We start from the raw sequence: 16692 nt of genomic DNA, 5'->3' as shown, positions 1-16692 counted from the left end.
ACATTTATGATACTTTTTTGATATTGGTCGGCATTTAGCCATTGTCTCGCTTAGAGGTAAGCGACCAAACGGCCTACGATGAAGCACGTCAGCAATGTGTTCACTCGACTCTTAAATTCACACGGTTAGGAATATTATTGTATATAGATCCATGCTATACTGGTGGAATATCCACCATACATCTTAATTTTGATAACACCGTTTTTAAGTAAATATATTTTAAGGTTTAAATAATATATTTAAATTAGATTACATACTATGCAGTTAAGCAGATATCTCCTTAAATACAATGGCTATTCATTATGTGCACCCATTTTGTATACACAGGGATTACTTAATATCAATATATTCGCTCGTGTGATACTTTTCTGTCCTAACGTTATACGAAAGTTGCCTGCTATCCGGATCATAGCAATAAAACAAATATATTACGTAAATGAATATATTGATGACAGTCAAAGACCAAACTATAGCTAGTAATCAAAATTAAATAATTCATCTTCAATATCACCGGCAGCTGCACCAAAAACGCGTTCGATATCAGCATCAGAGTTGATGACGTGAGTTGGTTCATTCTCACTCTTCTTAGTGAAAATTTTACCATGTTTCGTCCAGACGAATTTCCAACTGTGGTTATTGGCGGCTTGATGAGTACGATTGAATAAATCTTTGACAGCTTGAGTCAGCCTTTCTTTAACAAAAATGGTAGTGTTGCTGCCCTGTCGCAGTCGGGCACTTCGTACCAGCTGGTCACGTATGTGACTGTTTGCCAGTCGTACAATTATGGGCCGTCCCAGTTGTGTATTTGTTAATGCTGCCATTTCATCAACAGATCCTTTGCGCTCTGCAAACACTATGTCTCGTAATTCAAGATTAGTGCCTACATCCTTTGCTATTGACAGAACGACATTATTTAAAATTTCATTAGGAGTTTCAGGAACGTTAATGATTTCCAAATCAGTTATATGTGATTCCTGTTCGTGCTCTTCTATCTTCTTTTTCAATTGGTCAACTGTCTTTTGAAGCTGATTGACCACATCTGTTGCTGCTCCTTGATTAGCTTCAGTATTTTTAGAGTTATCTAAACGATTTGTTAGACTGTCGACTTTTTCTGTATAGAGCGCAATTGTCTTCTGGAGCGTGGCAAATTCAGAGCGTAATTGTTGTGTTTCTCTTTTATATTCATCCCTGATATTTTGTAGTGATATCGATTCTTGTGGGTTAGGCTCGGATAGAACGGACGATGGACGGGTGGCTGGCCGGACATGCGGGCGAGCGACCGGACGGGTTGTAGGCTTTTCTTCGGCACGTGGACTTATATTTGCTGCATTGGCCTTATAATTGTAATTGCCGTGTTGATCGGTTCCATCCACTAGGTCATCAAATGTTGGAAACTGTTGGGAGAGTCTTTATATTTAATACTATTATATATTTACGTGATTTTGTCATAATGGATTTATTTTGTTAGTATATCCAGTTGCAAGAGTAATTAATGAATGACATCACAGTTAAAGAAAATACTTAATTTACTTAAAAACTTAACAAGACTTGAATACACCTTAACCATTTTATCGCATCAGAATGTAATATTGGGTTGATGCGGTAGCTGGGCAATGTATTGCAGCTCCGATTCCTACACGTAACTCTTTGTGTGATCTACAGTTTGTTGTTCCAGGTCTAGGTGTCATGTGTATATGAATTCTATGAATGATTGTATGTTTGTAAATGCACCCACGACATAGTTTGTTAGTGAAAAAATAAGTTGTATTATTTTTGCTTACCGCATTCAGTTGTTGTATTTTTTGTGGCTGCAATCACGCACATGTAAACAAATGTTCTGATACTCACGTTTACATATCGAATTCGTTAAATAGTACCTTATATTTAACATCTATATAGATAGACACTACACATTTATACTGTTACATTATATCCTGTATATATGCAGCATTGGTTCCATCCATGGCAGAAGGCAATAAAAAATCCTTTGTAATATTAAACCAAACTAGCAATGAATTTATAAGTACTATGTTTTACGTAAAGTACTACTTACCTTCTCTTTAATTCTTGCATCATCAATGTCAATTACCTGAAATATTTTAAAAAAATACTCTTAGAAAAGAACAATGCAATCTTGGAATAGTGCACATAAGATAAACTATCTATGAATAATTTTAAATAAACAAAGGTCTAAAGGACCAGTTAATAATTATGAACGTAAAAAAACTTACGTCCCTATATTTCTGAAAAAAAAGAAGATTGTATTTAAACCACGTAATAAATCACTATGAAATAAAACTGTATTTTTTTACAAAATGGAGGTCGGAAAATATGTAATAAATGAGAAAAAGGGATCTTAATTATATCTCACTAAAAATAAATATAAAAAGATAAAAATATAATATTTATGAAATATACCAACCAATGCTTGTGGTTCTGGGGGTTTTTGAGTCTGTGTATACTATAAATAATAAAAAAAACCTTTTATTTCATGCAAAAATCTGTACATCTCTGAGTATCTGCTAAAGCAAACAATTATTTTATGTTATCAGGACAAAGTAGGCAAAAAATTATAAATAATATATTATGATCAGAGAATATAACAGCAAGGCTGAGCGCAGTGTGCCTTTTTTGAGTGGCGTGATCATCAAATAAATGTCTCCTTCTACCCTAGGGGAGGTGCAAGGGAATGTCAGACACCTACTGATAAAAAATCACCAATTTCCAACTTCTGCTAAACTCGAACGCGGCCCGCCAGGTTATGAGAATAGTCTTGAGCTCAATTTGTTAGTTACAGAATAGCCTCTGCTACGTGCTGGGGTTAGCTCACTGGTTTTAGTTAAACAGCAAACACTTTCTGTTACCTACAGGTATTGGTTGGATTGCTTACCGTCGGATTTCGTTGGGACTTCCACATCTGCTGTTGTGGTGGCATGCTATCGTCATACTGCAAGTAATACACGAACAGACCAAGCTCTTTTATTTAATTTTAGGGGTAAGTAACTGAAGCAGATCATGTTATTCATAAGTTACAAGTCCAGTCTAGTAATAAACGCTCGAAGGAATTGATGATAGTGAGGTTAAACAATATTATTAACTGACTTTAAAGAAGGAAGTTAATTTAATAGGTAAAGTGATGATAGTAGAATATTGTAAAAATGTTAAAAATTGCTAGCGTTCTTGGCATCCAGATTATTTCAATTTGATTAATCTAATAATGAAGGGGCGTATTACACGTGTAAAAAGAAAGTATTTTAATTGTATAATACATTTATTTTGATCTGATACTCAGCCCAATTGATAGTCTGGGACAAAGGGCTGAAGGCTACGTATAACTTTCATAAACTCCTTCAAACTTGACTGGTAGAAAATTCTAATCATCTATCAGCTTCTTCTATAATGTTCATTCAACTATCTTCCACCAAATTCTTTTGATAAGTCGTCGACTTTGCTTAAACTGTCTAAAAAATATTGTTTATGACCAATTAAATCTTCTTTCAGCTCGGCAGTCAGCTGTTACACGCCTTGACGTACACCCGCGCTCGCGCTCTTTATAAACTATTTAAAATATTCTTAATACCCCATACAAGTAACAGTTGTCATCTCATTTACATATTAATATACTTCAATTTTGTTATACAGTCCACTCTTGTTTCATTCTAAGGAGCTATCCCAACACTGAGTGTAAGCGATACATCTTTTTCGCTAAAGGCTGTTTACGTTGACAATGGCAAAGCACGCGTCCCGATCTCATGAATAAGTGTATTAATTCCATGATTTTCTTATTAGTCCTTATTAAAACAATGCCAGGTTTATTGGCACACATAATAATTGATGTTACTAGTTTGTCGTCTTCCCATTTCATTAATTTATATTTTCTCTTTACCTTTGCTAGCTTGGCAGTAATATCTGAATGGAAACTGGGAACAATAAACAGAACGCATTTGCTGAATTCAAAATATGTACCTTCTTTTTCAGAGTTGGTGTTCATGGCTAATTCTAATGACGTACTATCATCAGGTAGATTCCTTCGAGCATTTTCTTTAAAAGCTTTTAATTCTGGTAAACCTAAAATATCAATTATTTGGGATTCTGCCTCTTTAGAATTTTCTTTTTCATACGCTTTCGATGCAAGATTGATTACATCGTTAACTGTTGATGTTTGTTTCTGAAAACTGTCTTCCATTTCTGTCTGTATTTTACTTTGTATGTCGTTGGTTTGTTGGGTGCGTAAAATGTTCCTAAATTTATTATTGAAATTATCTCCTAGGCTGTTTGGCTTTTGGTATGAAATAGGAACAATATTGGCAGAGACGCCAAATGTCTGCTGAGGAAAATATTCCTTTTTGTCTTGTTTGTCAAATATTAGCGGTGGAACATAATTTAACGGCTGTTGTTGGAGTGTCTGATCATTAAACCTAGTTATGGGCTTAATATTTTCATTAATCAATGGTTGATAACCAGACGATGGTGCAAATTGTGAAATATCTGTCTGTGACGATATCATCTTATTAACGTTACGGAATTGCTGTTGTGGTTTATTATATCCAGAGTTAATCGATGTTGGAATTTCCGTTAAATGATGGTTGATCACTAGGCGGTGGAGCATATTGTGAAACAACTGTCTGTGGCGCTGGCACATCAATATCGTTACGGAATTGCTGTTGTGGCTTATTATATCCAGAGTAAACGATGTTAGAATTTCCGTTAAACGATTGTTGACGACTGGGTGGTGATGCAAATGGTGAAACAACCGTCTGTTGCGCTATCATCTTATTGTCGTTGAAAAATTGCTGCTTTGAATTAGAATTATTATGTACAGAGTAAGCGGTGTTGGAATTTTCGTTAAACGATGGTTGACGATTGGGCAATGGTGCAAATTGTGACACGACTGCCTGCGGCGCTATTGCTTCATTATTGTTATACAAATTTTCTTGTGGCTCGTTAGATATTGGTTGGTTACTGATTGATGGTGGAATTTCTGAAACCACTGTCTCTGGCGGTATCACATCATTGTCGTTATGCAGTTGTTGTTGTGGCTTATTATTATCAGAATAAGCGGTCATAGAATTTCCGTTGGGGATTGGTTGGTTATTGGTTGATGGTTGAATTTCTGAAACAGCTGTCTCTGGCGCTACCATCTCATTATGCGCTACCATCTCATTATCGTTATGAAGTTGTTGTGGCTTATTATATTCAGAATAAGCGGTCATAGAATTTCCGTTGGGGATTGGTTCATTACTAATTGATGGTGGAACTTCTGAAACAACTGTTTCTGGCGCTACCATCTCATTATGCGCTACCATCTCATTATCGTTACGAAGTTGTTGTGGCTTATTATATTCAGAATAAGTGGTCATAGAATTTCCGTTGGGGATTGGTTGATTACTGATTGATGGTGGAACTTCTGAAATAACTGTCTCTTGCGCTATCATCTCATTATGGATTTGTTGTGGTTTATTATAATCAGAATAAGCGGTCATAGAATTTCCGTTGGGGATTGGTTGATTACTGGTTGATGGTTGAATTTCTGAAACAGCTGTCTCTGGCGCTACCATCTCATTATCGTTACGAAGTTGTTGTGGCTTATTATATTCGGAATAAGCGGTCTTAGAATTTCCGTTGGGGATTGGTTGATTATTGGTTGATGGTGGAACTTCTGAAACAACTGTCTCTGGCGCTATCATCGTATTCTTGTTATAGAATTGTTGTTGTGGCTTAAGATATTCAGAATAAGTGGTCATAGAATTTCCATTGGGGATTGGTTGATTATTGGTTGATGGTTGAATTTCTGAAACAGCGGTCTCTGGCGCTATCATCTCATTATCGTTACGAAGTTGTTCGGGCTTATTATATTCGGAATAAGCGGTCATAGAATTTCCGTTGAGATTTGGTTGGTTATTAGTTGATGGTGGAACTTCTGAAACAACTGTCTCTGGCACTATCATCTGATTGTCGTTACGAAGTTGTTGTGGCTTATTATATTCAGAATAAACGGTCATAGAATTTCCGTTAGGGATTAGTTGATTACTAGTAGATGGTAAAAATTGTGAGACCATGCTTTGAGGTGCTATCATCTTGTCATCGTTATACAATTGTTTTTGTGGCTTCTCATATTCAGAATAAGCGATCTTAGAATATCCATCAATCATTGGTTGATTACTGATTGATGGTGTAGCTTCCGAAATAACTGTCTCTGGCGCTATCATTTCATTATCGTTATGGAATTGTTGTTGTGGTTTATTATAATCAGAATAAGCGGTCATAGAATTTTCGTTTAACGACGGTTGATAGCTGGTTGGTGGTACAAATTGTCCATCAGCTGCCTGTGGCACTGCAACCTCATTATCGTTATGAAATTGCCTTTTTGACATATATTCAGAATTATCATTCGTTTCAGACGTTTTCTGAGGGATGTTTGCTATATCCTCAGGAAAACCTTGTAATGCAGTTAAATTAGCCTGACGCTGAACTTCGTTGATGGCGCTTTGCTGTTGCTGAAAATGAGGTTCTGGCCAAACTTTTGACATAAAAGTTTGATCCGTATAGTCAATATTCTTTTCAAAAGCTACAACGTCTTTCTTTTCTTCAAAATTTTGTTGTTGATATGTTTCCTCTACTTGCTCGTTTTGCAGTGGATTTTGTACCATTTCCATCTTGTTTTTGTTTAGATCATCCATTAAGATATTTTCTCTTTCTGGCGATGGTGCTTCATTTACAATTTGGTTTTGTGCTTGACGGCTAACAAGCTTTACTTGGTTTTCTCTATCAAATGCTTCACGAGTAAAACTATCTTCGTTGTCTAACATTGCTTTTGGAAAAAACGTTGTATATTCTAGTTGATTTTCAGTTTCTGCTACTGGCACAGATTCATTAGGTCGGTTATCTTCAATTACAGATGTTTCGTAATTGCTCGATGGATCATATGGGAATTTTGGTAAATGAACTACTTTTTGGTCAATAAAAACTTCAGGCAGAATTGTTGTGGATTCAATATCTTTTGCGTTTTCTAATGTTTGAGGCATGTAGCTGACATTCGTTGATGATCCTTGGGCATCGTTTGTAAAAGTTTTACTCTCTGGCAAGTTTTCTTGTGATAATTTATTTTGAGTTGGCTGGTATAAATAAGTCAATACAGTGTTTTGTTCAATATATGGCTGTTGTGAAGAAAGCGTCATTATGTCAATTTTGTCACTTGATTTCTTGGTTATAGCTTCAACATGTTCATCGTAATAATATGTTTCATAAAGAACAGTTGTTACATCCACATTACTATTCATGAGATCTGTTTGTTGTGGTTGGTCTTTTGTATGCTGTGATTTATAAACTAAAGTATCTCCTGTAAGAAATGGATTTGATATGTTTGCAAATCCAGCAATATTTTGCTCATTTTTTCCGAACGATTGATTTGGAAAATTTGCTACAGTAACAACATTCTGAAACTGTGATTCAGATTGAGAATTTGTCATAGGGTCAACAACACTTTCTGAATTTTGTATTGGTTGCTGTGATTGTTGCATTGAAGTTTCGTCTGTCGCTATTGGTTGTAATAAACTTGAAAGAGGTTCGGTGTCTTTCTGTGGCATCCCAGGAATACGTTGGTTATCTTTTTGGAACGATTCAATTGGAAAATTTGCTTCAGTAACAACTGAATTTTGTAATGTTTGCTGTGGTTCATAAATTGAAGTATCTCCAGCATTCAATGGTTGGGATAAGCTTGAAATAGGTTCTGTGTCTTTTGGAATAAATCCAGGGTTAGGTTGGTTCTCTTTATCGAACGATTGAATTATATTTGCTTCAGTAATAGCCATTAATTGATCGGATTCATTAACAGTAGTCTCTTCAATTAAACTTGAAATAGGTTCGATATTGTTCTGAGGAAGATTAGAAATAATTGGGCTCCCTTTTTCGATAGATTGAAATTGATAATTCAGTTGAGTTTGAGGTGGTGCAGTAAACTCAGTTCCTTGGGAATTTTGTAATGTTTGTGGCGAAAGAAGCGCTAGTTGATGATTTATTTGCTCTGCTTTATTGATTTTTGTTCCTTCTGGAACTAATGGTTTTAATAAACTCGAAAGTGGTTCGACGTCTTTTTGAAAGTGACCAGGAACTGGCTGAGGTTCTTTATCGAAGAACTGGGAAGCAGTAAATGGTACTTCGGTTTGCTGTGAGAATTCTATTGGTAATATTCCTTCTGTTACATATTTTAATGTTTGTTGTGTAACAGCTGCTGTTGGTTCATTGCTTGTGTTTCGGCTCCAGTTAGGGTATAATGCATTTTGTATTTGAATTAAGGGTTGTGGTTTTCTTTTTAATTCATAATTTTCCTTTTTGTGCTGTAATGCTTTTGGCCTATTCGTTTCAAATAGTTGTTTGTTTAAGTACTGCATTTTATTCAATATAATGTCTTCCTTAACAGTAGTTTCTTCATAAGATTCAACAACTTTTACTGGCATTTGTAACTTTTGATTTGTTTTGGATAAGTGATTGTTTCTGAAAATTTCTTCCAAAAAATTTAATGTAACATTATCTTTCTTTGAAATTATTGGTTTCAGTTGAAATTCTTCTCCGAATAGTTCATTCTCGATTCTTTTTAAATCGTGTGCACTCTGATTATTTGTAATATCAACTAATTGGCCTTCGACGTTTGGCTCTAGGTTTTCATTCAATTCGATTAATTTAAAGGGTGTTACAGATTTGGAAGTAATTTTATAGTCATGTCCTACTTCTATTAAATGTACTTTATCTCCGAGCTTTGAAGGCTGGTCAAAAATATCAACAGGCTGTACTTTGATTTTGTGACCAAAAGTAAGTGGCGAGGCTTTGGGTACTAGTTCGACGTCAGATTCAACTTCGAAGTTTCTCTTTCTAGAATATCTACGATTTCGTTTTAAGCAACCTGAAATGTAAAATACGATTAAAATCCGAGATATCCATACAAAATGCTAGTTATATCATATTGATAAAATTAAATAGCTTTGTGCTAATAAACTTGTTTCAATAAATTAGTAACGGTCCTAAACATGTTATAATATTTCTTATTATAAAGCCATGTCGTTCTTATAATAATAAAGCATATTTATAGTGTTGTAATAAAATTAAAATTAAAGACTTACCCCTTCGTCCAAATAGACAGTCAGCCTCCTGTGGAGATGATGATGAGCACCTTATAATTTAACACTTTTTTATTTATAAGGAACGTTATATTTTTCTTAGCAAATATGAATGGGGATTTGTATTTTTTAAAATGTGTTTAAGTCACCGTTAAAAATTGAATATATTTATTTAGTAAGACAGTGATACTAATCATAATGCAAAACCTTATTAAGAGTATTATCTTGCTTTTTCAAAATAATGAAAGAAATTCGCACTAAGTTATTTAAATTTTCAAAACGATGAATGAAGTTCTTAAATGACTTAGATATAAAAAATATATTATTGCTCTCACCATGTGTGTTCTTTTTGGCTTTGCGTGATCCAACATGTTAATCTGTAATTAAAAATCATTATTTTAGAACAAAAACCAAACAGAAAATAAAAAATAATAAGCTTTCTTACCATGCTGGGGTCCTCAACTGGTCCACCCTGAAAATTCAATGTCTTTTTTCTGTATACGTATTTGATAATATTTATAGGATAGCACAGCTATATAAAACTGTGAAGGAACAGCAGTCTTATCATAGATATGGTCATCGAGTGTGTCTTATGCGCCACCGTCGGCGCATAACACAGTACATTTGCAGGGTTCAAACACGGGATGGAATAAATATTAATTGATACAAATGTCCAATTTCGTTTCAATATTTCACAACACGAAAGTTTACAGTAAGAAATGACTATTGATCAATCATCAAACGTTTTGGTTATTAAGTATTGGGTTTATTAAGTAACAATATAAATGTTTTTACGTAGATTTTTGTATGGCCGCGAATACAACTTAATTTACCAGAAAATATCAAGAACTGTCTTTCATTTAGCGGTATTATGAAATGATACAACGCTCTTAATTAAATGATACGAAGTTTGATGGAATAGCTAGCAAAAAATTATTCACATCACGAGTTCTTATATGTGGAACCTTCTTTGATTCTGTTTAGAAATTATACAAAATAATGCACTTTTGCGTCAATCTTTTGATCCAATACCAATAATAATAATTACTTACTGCTATGTTGAGGGCACAAGTGAATACCATTATATTTAAGGAGATATTACTGACATTATTTACCCGACTGTAGGAAGTATTAAGTAGGTGAATATTTTGCTATATCGAGAACAATGTAAAAAAACTTACTCCATCTTCCTGGGGGTAGTTTGGATCAGGGAAATCAGGCAACTCCCGTTCTTTGGCACTAAGTATAAAGAGATATATTATTAAATATCATTATCAAAGTGAGGTAATATAAACTGCTTGGCAATGGTTACATTACAAACGAAGACCTTTTAGAGAAAAATCAACTCTAACAAATCAGTTAATTAAATAATTTATCCGGCATTATGCTACTCATTGTTAAAAACTGTTTTCTTTAAAAAGGGAACCACCTTCGGATTGTTTTGTAAAGTTTGAACCTCCATTTGTTTAAGTCGGTTAATATACCTAAAACCTTTTCCTATCTCTGAAAAATACTATGCTGAAAACTGCATCAAACTCAATACAGTTAAACGCGAGATAATCGCGCACAAACGTACACACATAAAGGTTATACAAAAAACCCCCATATTTAAGTCTGTTACTAATGCAAAACACTTACAGTTTAGCTTCGATAATGGCTTTTTTATTTTTATTAGCTTGTTCTATTTTGTAGTAGTCTTTTATCACCCGTGCTACGGGTTTATCCTGGAAACCAAAATTTTTAAAGTTACTTTTTGTCCTTTAAACATGATTTACGAAAACCTGGTTATTTTATTATCTTTCGTGAGACATACTAAATTAATTATTATGTTATCGGCTTAATCACGTAACTGTTTGACGAGGAGCTCGACTAGTTTCAAGCGATGGTAGAGGCGACAAGTTTGTTGTCGTTCTTTTGGGGAGTAGGAATTTCAGGGTTGTTGGGGAATCGGGGATTGGGAAGATTGGAAAGGAAGGTAATTGGGCCTATGGTAACCTCATTCACAGAACTAAACATATCATTAGTAAGGTAAATTAATTTCATTATATACTTACATATGCAACATAATCAGGCGGGTCATCCATTATATCTTCAACAGGACGAGACTGAAAAATAAATAAATTCCACAGCCCATAAGTGGCCACTGCTGACCAAAGGCCTTTACACACGGAGAAGGTTTGAGCATTAATCACCACGCTGGCTCAATGCGAGTTAGCGATTTCAAACTAATAATTAAAAATTATAAGCCAAGATTACCTTCACCTGTAGTATCTAAATAATCTTAGAAAGTACATATATAACTTGGAAAATGTCACGTTAGTACTAGATTTGCCGTTGATAGCTTTCGAAACCACACCCACATGCCTGAGAAGCGGCAGTTTTCTACCTATGGGCCACCACGACTTTCAGACAAACTATTTAATCTTGAATCACAAGAAGTGTACATTTGGATTACTTCAAAGTAACGATTAAATTAAAAATATATGAAACTTACAAAATCTTCATCTCCTTCTTGTGAAGTTGGTTGACTAGTAGCCTAACAAAAATATCGGATTAAAATAGCTATTTTAAACACATAAACTGTGACTGATGATAAAAACTGATAATAACTGCCGCAATCAGAGAATAATGATTGCTTTATCTATTCCTTAGTGACGATTTTGTATCGATGACAATTACTAAGGACTGGGTTAAGTGACCATTAAATGACTCTGTGTACGGCGGGAATTTATGTTCATAACAGTATTTCATTACAAGTTTATACCTTATTCAGAAAAGGTTCCTGAAATTCTTCTGAACTAGCTTGACCTCTTACCTAAAAATAATCAAATATCATATTATAAAATTTACCATATGATGACCTTACCATGAATTTACCATACCATGATTTTTCTTATGGGATAGGCCGGTAAACGAGAAGACGGATCACCTGATGGTAAGTAATCAGTACTCTACATAGGCACTCGAAACACCAGAGGCGTTAGAAGTGCTTTGCCAAGCCTTTGAGGGTTAGGATCTGAACAATTGTTGGGGATTCGTGAAAAAGATAATTGGGTCTCCGGTAACAATATAACAATAAGAAAACAAAAAAAAAAATTTTGAATTAAAAAATGAATTGAAATTTTTGAATTAAAAATGAAATTGGGAAATGTATGAATAAATATAACTTTCCTATGTATTATGTTTGAATTTCTTTATCAAACACAGATATTTTAACTGATATAAAAAAAAGTTTGAACTCACATAGATTTGTAAATCTTCTGGAGATTCTTGTTCTCTTCTACTGCGCTGCAGCTAAAAAGTATAATATTTATATTTCAAGGAAGCAAAATAGCATCGAGTCAATATACAAGATATCATTCTGTACTTTTAGTTTCTGGACCGTAAATATGGTACATTTTTAGGGAGCTTTTCTACCAGAGATGTGTTATTTAGCTATACTACGAAGATATAATAGCCAAGCTGTGAAACTATCCGGAGCTGCGGACTACCTAGCGACATATTATTATACTACGTAAATGGTGCTTTTTCACTAGAGATATACTATGCTACGCTGCTATGGATGCATTTGGCTTCCACCAATCAATTTATTGGGTACACTTTCCTAGAAGCTAGAAGTCGCTGAACGATAATGGCCTCTCTGTCAAGGAGATGAGTTTCCATACTTAGAAAATGCTAATTTATGCAATGGAGCTTTTCGTTTATTCATCGTTGCGTAAGATTTAGTTTAATTTATTAGTTTAATTTATTTAACTTAGTTTTGTGATCGGATTTTTAAAACAAAGTTCGGTCTGGCCAGTCACATCAGGGCCCACGACAGGAAATAGCTTATCTAAGGTCGCCGTTAATAAAGAACATGGATTCAAGTGGGGTGCGTTTGTTGTTAGGTTAGAATGTAGACTATTTTTTAATTTACATGGGTGACATACCAAAAGCTGTAGTATTTGGTCTTTAATGCTGATTCCTTGGCAATCTAGAACATTCTGTAACTGAAGAATTAACAAATCTTTAGGTTAGCTTCTATTAATTACGTTTTCTTTACGGCGTTTTCATTTTATGTATGCATATAAATGTACACGTATCACAGTGTTAATAAACAAACAGTACTTCTTTCTTTCATATTCTGTCACTAGCAACTGTACTCAGAGACATTTAATAATTACTTAAACTGTAGATGATAACTTAGTAACGATTTTGTTCAAAAAACAATTGCCAAAGACTGGGTGAAGTAACCATTAAATTACTCTAAGTACGGCGGTAAGCAAATATGGTTAGTTTTCATTGTGATAGTCATTACATTTTTTTTTATTCTAAAACTAGTGATGAATAGTGCTATAACATTCGCATGTGTAATGAGCATAAAATATTTGAGACTTATTAATTCATTTCTTGCCGCGCCCAGCATAATGAAAACATAAAATAAAATAATATAAAAATTTAATGTTTCTTACTATTATTATCATAAAAATGACCCTAGCAGAATCCATTTCATTATTCAAACCATAACTTCGTTTGTACCGAGTGATAGCAACATTGACGATGGTAGTTGCTTCAATAACATTATAGCAATTGCCATGAAATTGAAATGCTATAAAACTTTCTGCTATTACAAAAATATGCAGTATGACTGCATTTGCTGTATGTATAGAAGCTAATATGTTACATTTTTGTGTGAAATAAAGATAGTATTTTTCAAGAAGATTATTTTAGCTATACATACTTATCACATATTCCACCACTCACAAACGGTGAAGGAAAATATCATTAAGAAATATGGGCTTATAATTTCTAATTATAAGTATGAAATCACCGACCCGCAAACGTAGTGATTAACACTTATCATCAACGTGCGAGAAGAGGCTTTTGGTCAGCAATTGTCAGTTATAGGCTGTTGACGTGTGTGTGATGAAGTTAAAATTATAAATTGATATATTGAATATTTTCAAATCTTACCTTACTATCAAGTAGAATTATAACTAAAGTATCTTTCACAGTATTCATGTAAATTGTTACGAGAAATAAAAACTTAGTTCCCAAGGGGCTGGCCAGATGGCGTGCATGTAGAACGCACGAACGAACTCCCTTTGAGATGGAACTTGGAGCTAATACATTCAGGCCACGAACAACATACTCCTACACAAATTGCTTCTGCGTTTTGACGCATTTACATGCATAGTAAGACTTTACATACATATTGAGGTATCTGTAGTTCTTGAGGCATTTGTAAATGTACGAAAAATCTATGAAAAACGTTTAAGAATTGGTTTTCTGTTATTTCGATTTTATTATCCAAGTAAATAAGTAAAAAAAATATACTTTTGTCATCAACCCGACTCTTCACTTATTATTCACCTCTTCGCCTATTAACAAAACATATAACAGACCGAAAAACCACATTCTGATATATCTTAACCAATTAAAATGTGATCTCCAATCCACCTGCGTGGATTATGACAACCTCTTCTTATGTAGAGGAAACCTATAATCCAGCAATGGACTGTCACAGACTGATAATGATAATATATGTATCGTTACTTCTTTCACTCCGAAGGGGCAGTCAGAGGTGCACATCACAGCACTTAATGATGCCCCTGTACAATGTACACCCACTTTTCAACATTTGTGTTCAAAGTCCCATGTAATAGGAGGTAAACCTATTGCCATATACCGGGCACAATTCTAGACTCCGTGCTACTACTGGGAAATTTTTCAAAAGCCGAAAAAAGCCCAGCAATACCTTTTGTCCGACAGTCTCACTTGCGACCACGCGACCAACTAGGCAGTCGTGACGATAATACAACCGTTAACAAAAGAAAATAGGTAATTAAAGTCTTTTTGTTTTACCTCTTTTCTAAGGCTAGCTAATTTAAAAGTGGCATAGCGTCTGTTAATGACGTCGCCGGATGTGTCAGTGTTCACGTATGGTGCAAGTAAACTCGTTATTACGTATATTTTAAATAGGGTATATGACTAATTTTTGTTTTAATGTCTGTCTTGTAGATTATTTTAAAATATTAGTAATATTTTCTTACGGAAACAAATATTTTTTTTCAATGATAAATAGATTTGAAATGTCGCTTATAATAATAACTTCTAGTAAAGTTTTATACTTATAAATGACGTATTTGCTCACACTCCTAAACTTTGATGTCATACCAAAATTCATCAAAATCTGTTCAATAATTTCAGCGTGATTGACGAACAAACAAACAAACTTTCACATTTATTGTATGAGTGTGAAGTATGATAAGTGGTGTAATTGCATACGTATTGCATTTGTAATTATAGAATTAGACATTTGTCAATAATGTGATTCAAAGTAAAAAAAAAAATATTATTTTCCAATCTCGCCGCCTATAACTTAGGGCCTAGCGTGTTGCAGAGTTATGAATCTGAGCCTAAACTTAGCTACTATTTTAGTTTTGGTTCATAGTTTAAAATATACTGTATCGAAATATTTATTGAGGTCAGCTGTCTTTATAATATTGGCTATGATGTTTATTTATGAAACTTCCCATCAAATGACTTATATGCCACCGTCGGCGTTGAAGAGTTTAGTGGGTAGGTACAGATTCTGATTTTAAAAAGAAACATTAGAATTATCATTCCAGTATAAAAATGACTAACTACCTCCGCACGGTTTCATCCGCACTTCGGCTGCTTTTTATTGTGGCGTGATGTTTTGGAGTCTATAACCTTATTCAACACATGAACTATTCAACACTAACAGATTTTTTAAAATCGGAGCAGTAGTTCTGGAGATTCGCGTGATAAAAGTAAGTACCTATATATGTATAAATTATTTTACTATTGACAAATTATGAAGATACTGCTTCAACGTCCCAACTAAGTATTAGCTTCAACCAGCGGCTTCACTTGCATCCCAAATCTTTATTGGAATAAAACTATTAAAGCCTTCTCCCCACTTCATAGCACATTCACGTAGTTATTTCATCGTGTTGTTTTCGACGCAACCAAAGCTGGGAAGTTTGACAAAAGCGGTGTGGGCGTCAAAACCATTCAGTGTTGCCACACAGTTGCAAACGTTAAACCTGCACCTCTGATTATTCAGGAAATACGAGTCGTTTCACAGACGTGTTTAGATTTTAGATTTTAGAGCTACTTCGCTTTTTGACGATGACAGTACATAGGTATGTTGTTGTTTCAAACTAATTTTTAGTGATAACATGTTGGTGTGATAGTCAAGTTTGTATTCAGACTTGATTGCAATCACAAAGAAAAAAAAAAAATTACGCCTTTAGTATTTCGGGTATCCATAGGCGGTGGCGATTGCTTACCATTAGGTTATCCGTCTGTTCATTTACCGACTTATCCTATAAAAAAATAGTTTATTTAAGTGCCTATATTTTAATTCACTTATAAGTTTTTGAACTGCCATGGTCACTAACACTAGTATTAGAACTCGAAACGGGATATTTACCATGTTTTTCTATTTGTATGAGTGTCCGATTTTTCGGCACTGTTGCAAGCGCAATGATCATGGATAAACTGGAGAAGGCAGTAGTTTTTTTCATATTCTAATATCTAGTATCTACGATTGTAGATACATATTAGAATG

General features: G+C 34.2%; 1 protein-coding gene across 3 annotated transcripts; it reads right to left on the bottom strand.

The window, feature by feature from the left end:
- Nucleotides 1–428: 428 nt before the first annotated feature.
- Nucleotides 429–13667, bottom strand: LOC126910610 (uncharacterized). Of its 3 annotated transcripts, XM_050697346.1 has the most exons (16): nucleotides 13565–13667; nucleotides 13043–13102; nucleotides 12357–12407; nucleotides 11878–11928; nucleotides 11608–11649; nucleotides 11168–11218; nucleotides 10752–10837; nucleotides 10295–10352; nucleotides 9559–9585; nucleotides 9449–9490; nucleotides 2891–2947; nucleotides 2423–2461; nucleotides 2232–2243; nucleotides 2054–2089; nucleotides 1782–1808; nucleotides 429–1394 (listed from the first exon to the last, which is right to left on the bottom strand). In XM_050697346.1, the coding sequence occupies exons 1-16, from the start codon at nucleotides 13598–13600 to the stop codon at nucleotides 474–476; spliced, it is 1596 nt and encodes a 531-aa protein (XP_050553303.1). In that variant the 5' UTR covers nucleotides 13601–13667; the 3' UTR covers nucleotides 429–473. The 3 variants fall into 3 exon arrangements, with proteins under 3 accessions (XP_050553303.1, XP_050553304.1, XP_050553302.1); XM_050697347.1 differs by lacking the exon at nucleotides 1782–1808; XM_050697345.1 differs by lacking the exons at nucleotides 429–1394; nucleotides 1782–1808; nucleotides 2054–2089; ... (1 more) ...; nucleotides 2423–2461; nucleotides 2891–2947 and adding exons at nucleotides 4552–8899; nucleotides 9117–9144.
- Nucleotides 13668–16692: the final 3025 nt, after the last annotated feature.

Source organism: Spodoptera frugiperda, chromosome 12, assembly GCF_023101765.2.
Source record: "Spodoptera frugiperda isolate SF20-4 chromosome 12, AGI-APGP_CSIRO_Sfru_2.0, whole genome shotgun sequence".
NCBI lineage: Eukaryota > Metazoa > Arthropoda > Insecta > Lepidoptera > Noctuidae > Spodoptera > Spodoptera frugiperda.
The sequence above is the reverse complement of the archived record's forward strand: the minus strand, read 5'-3'. Positions and strand labels throughout refer to the sequence as shown.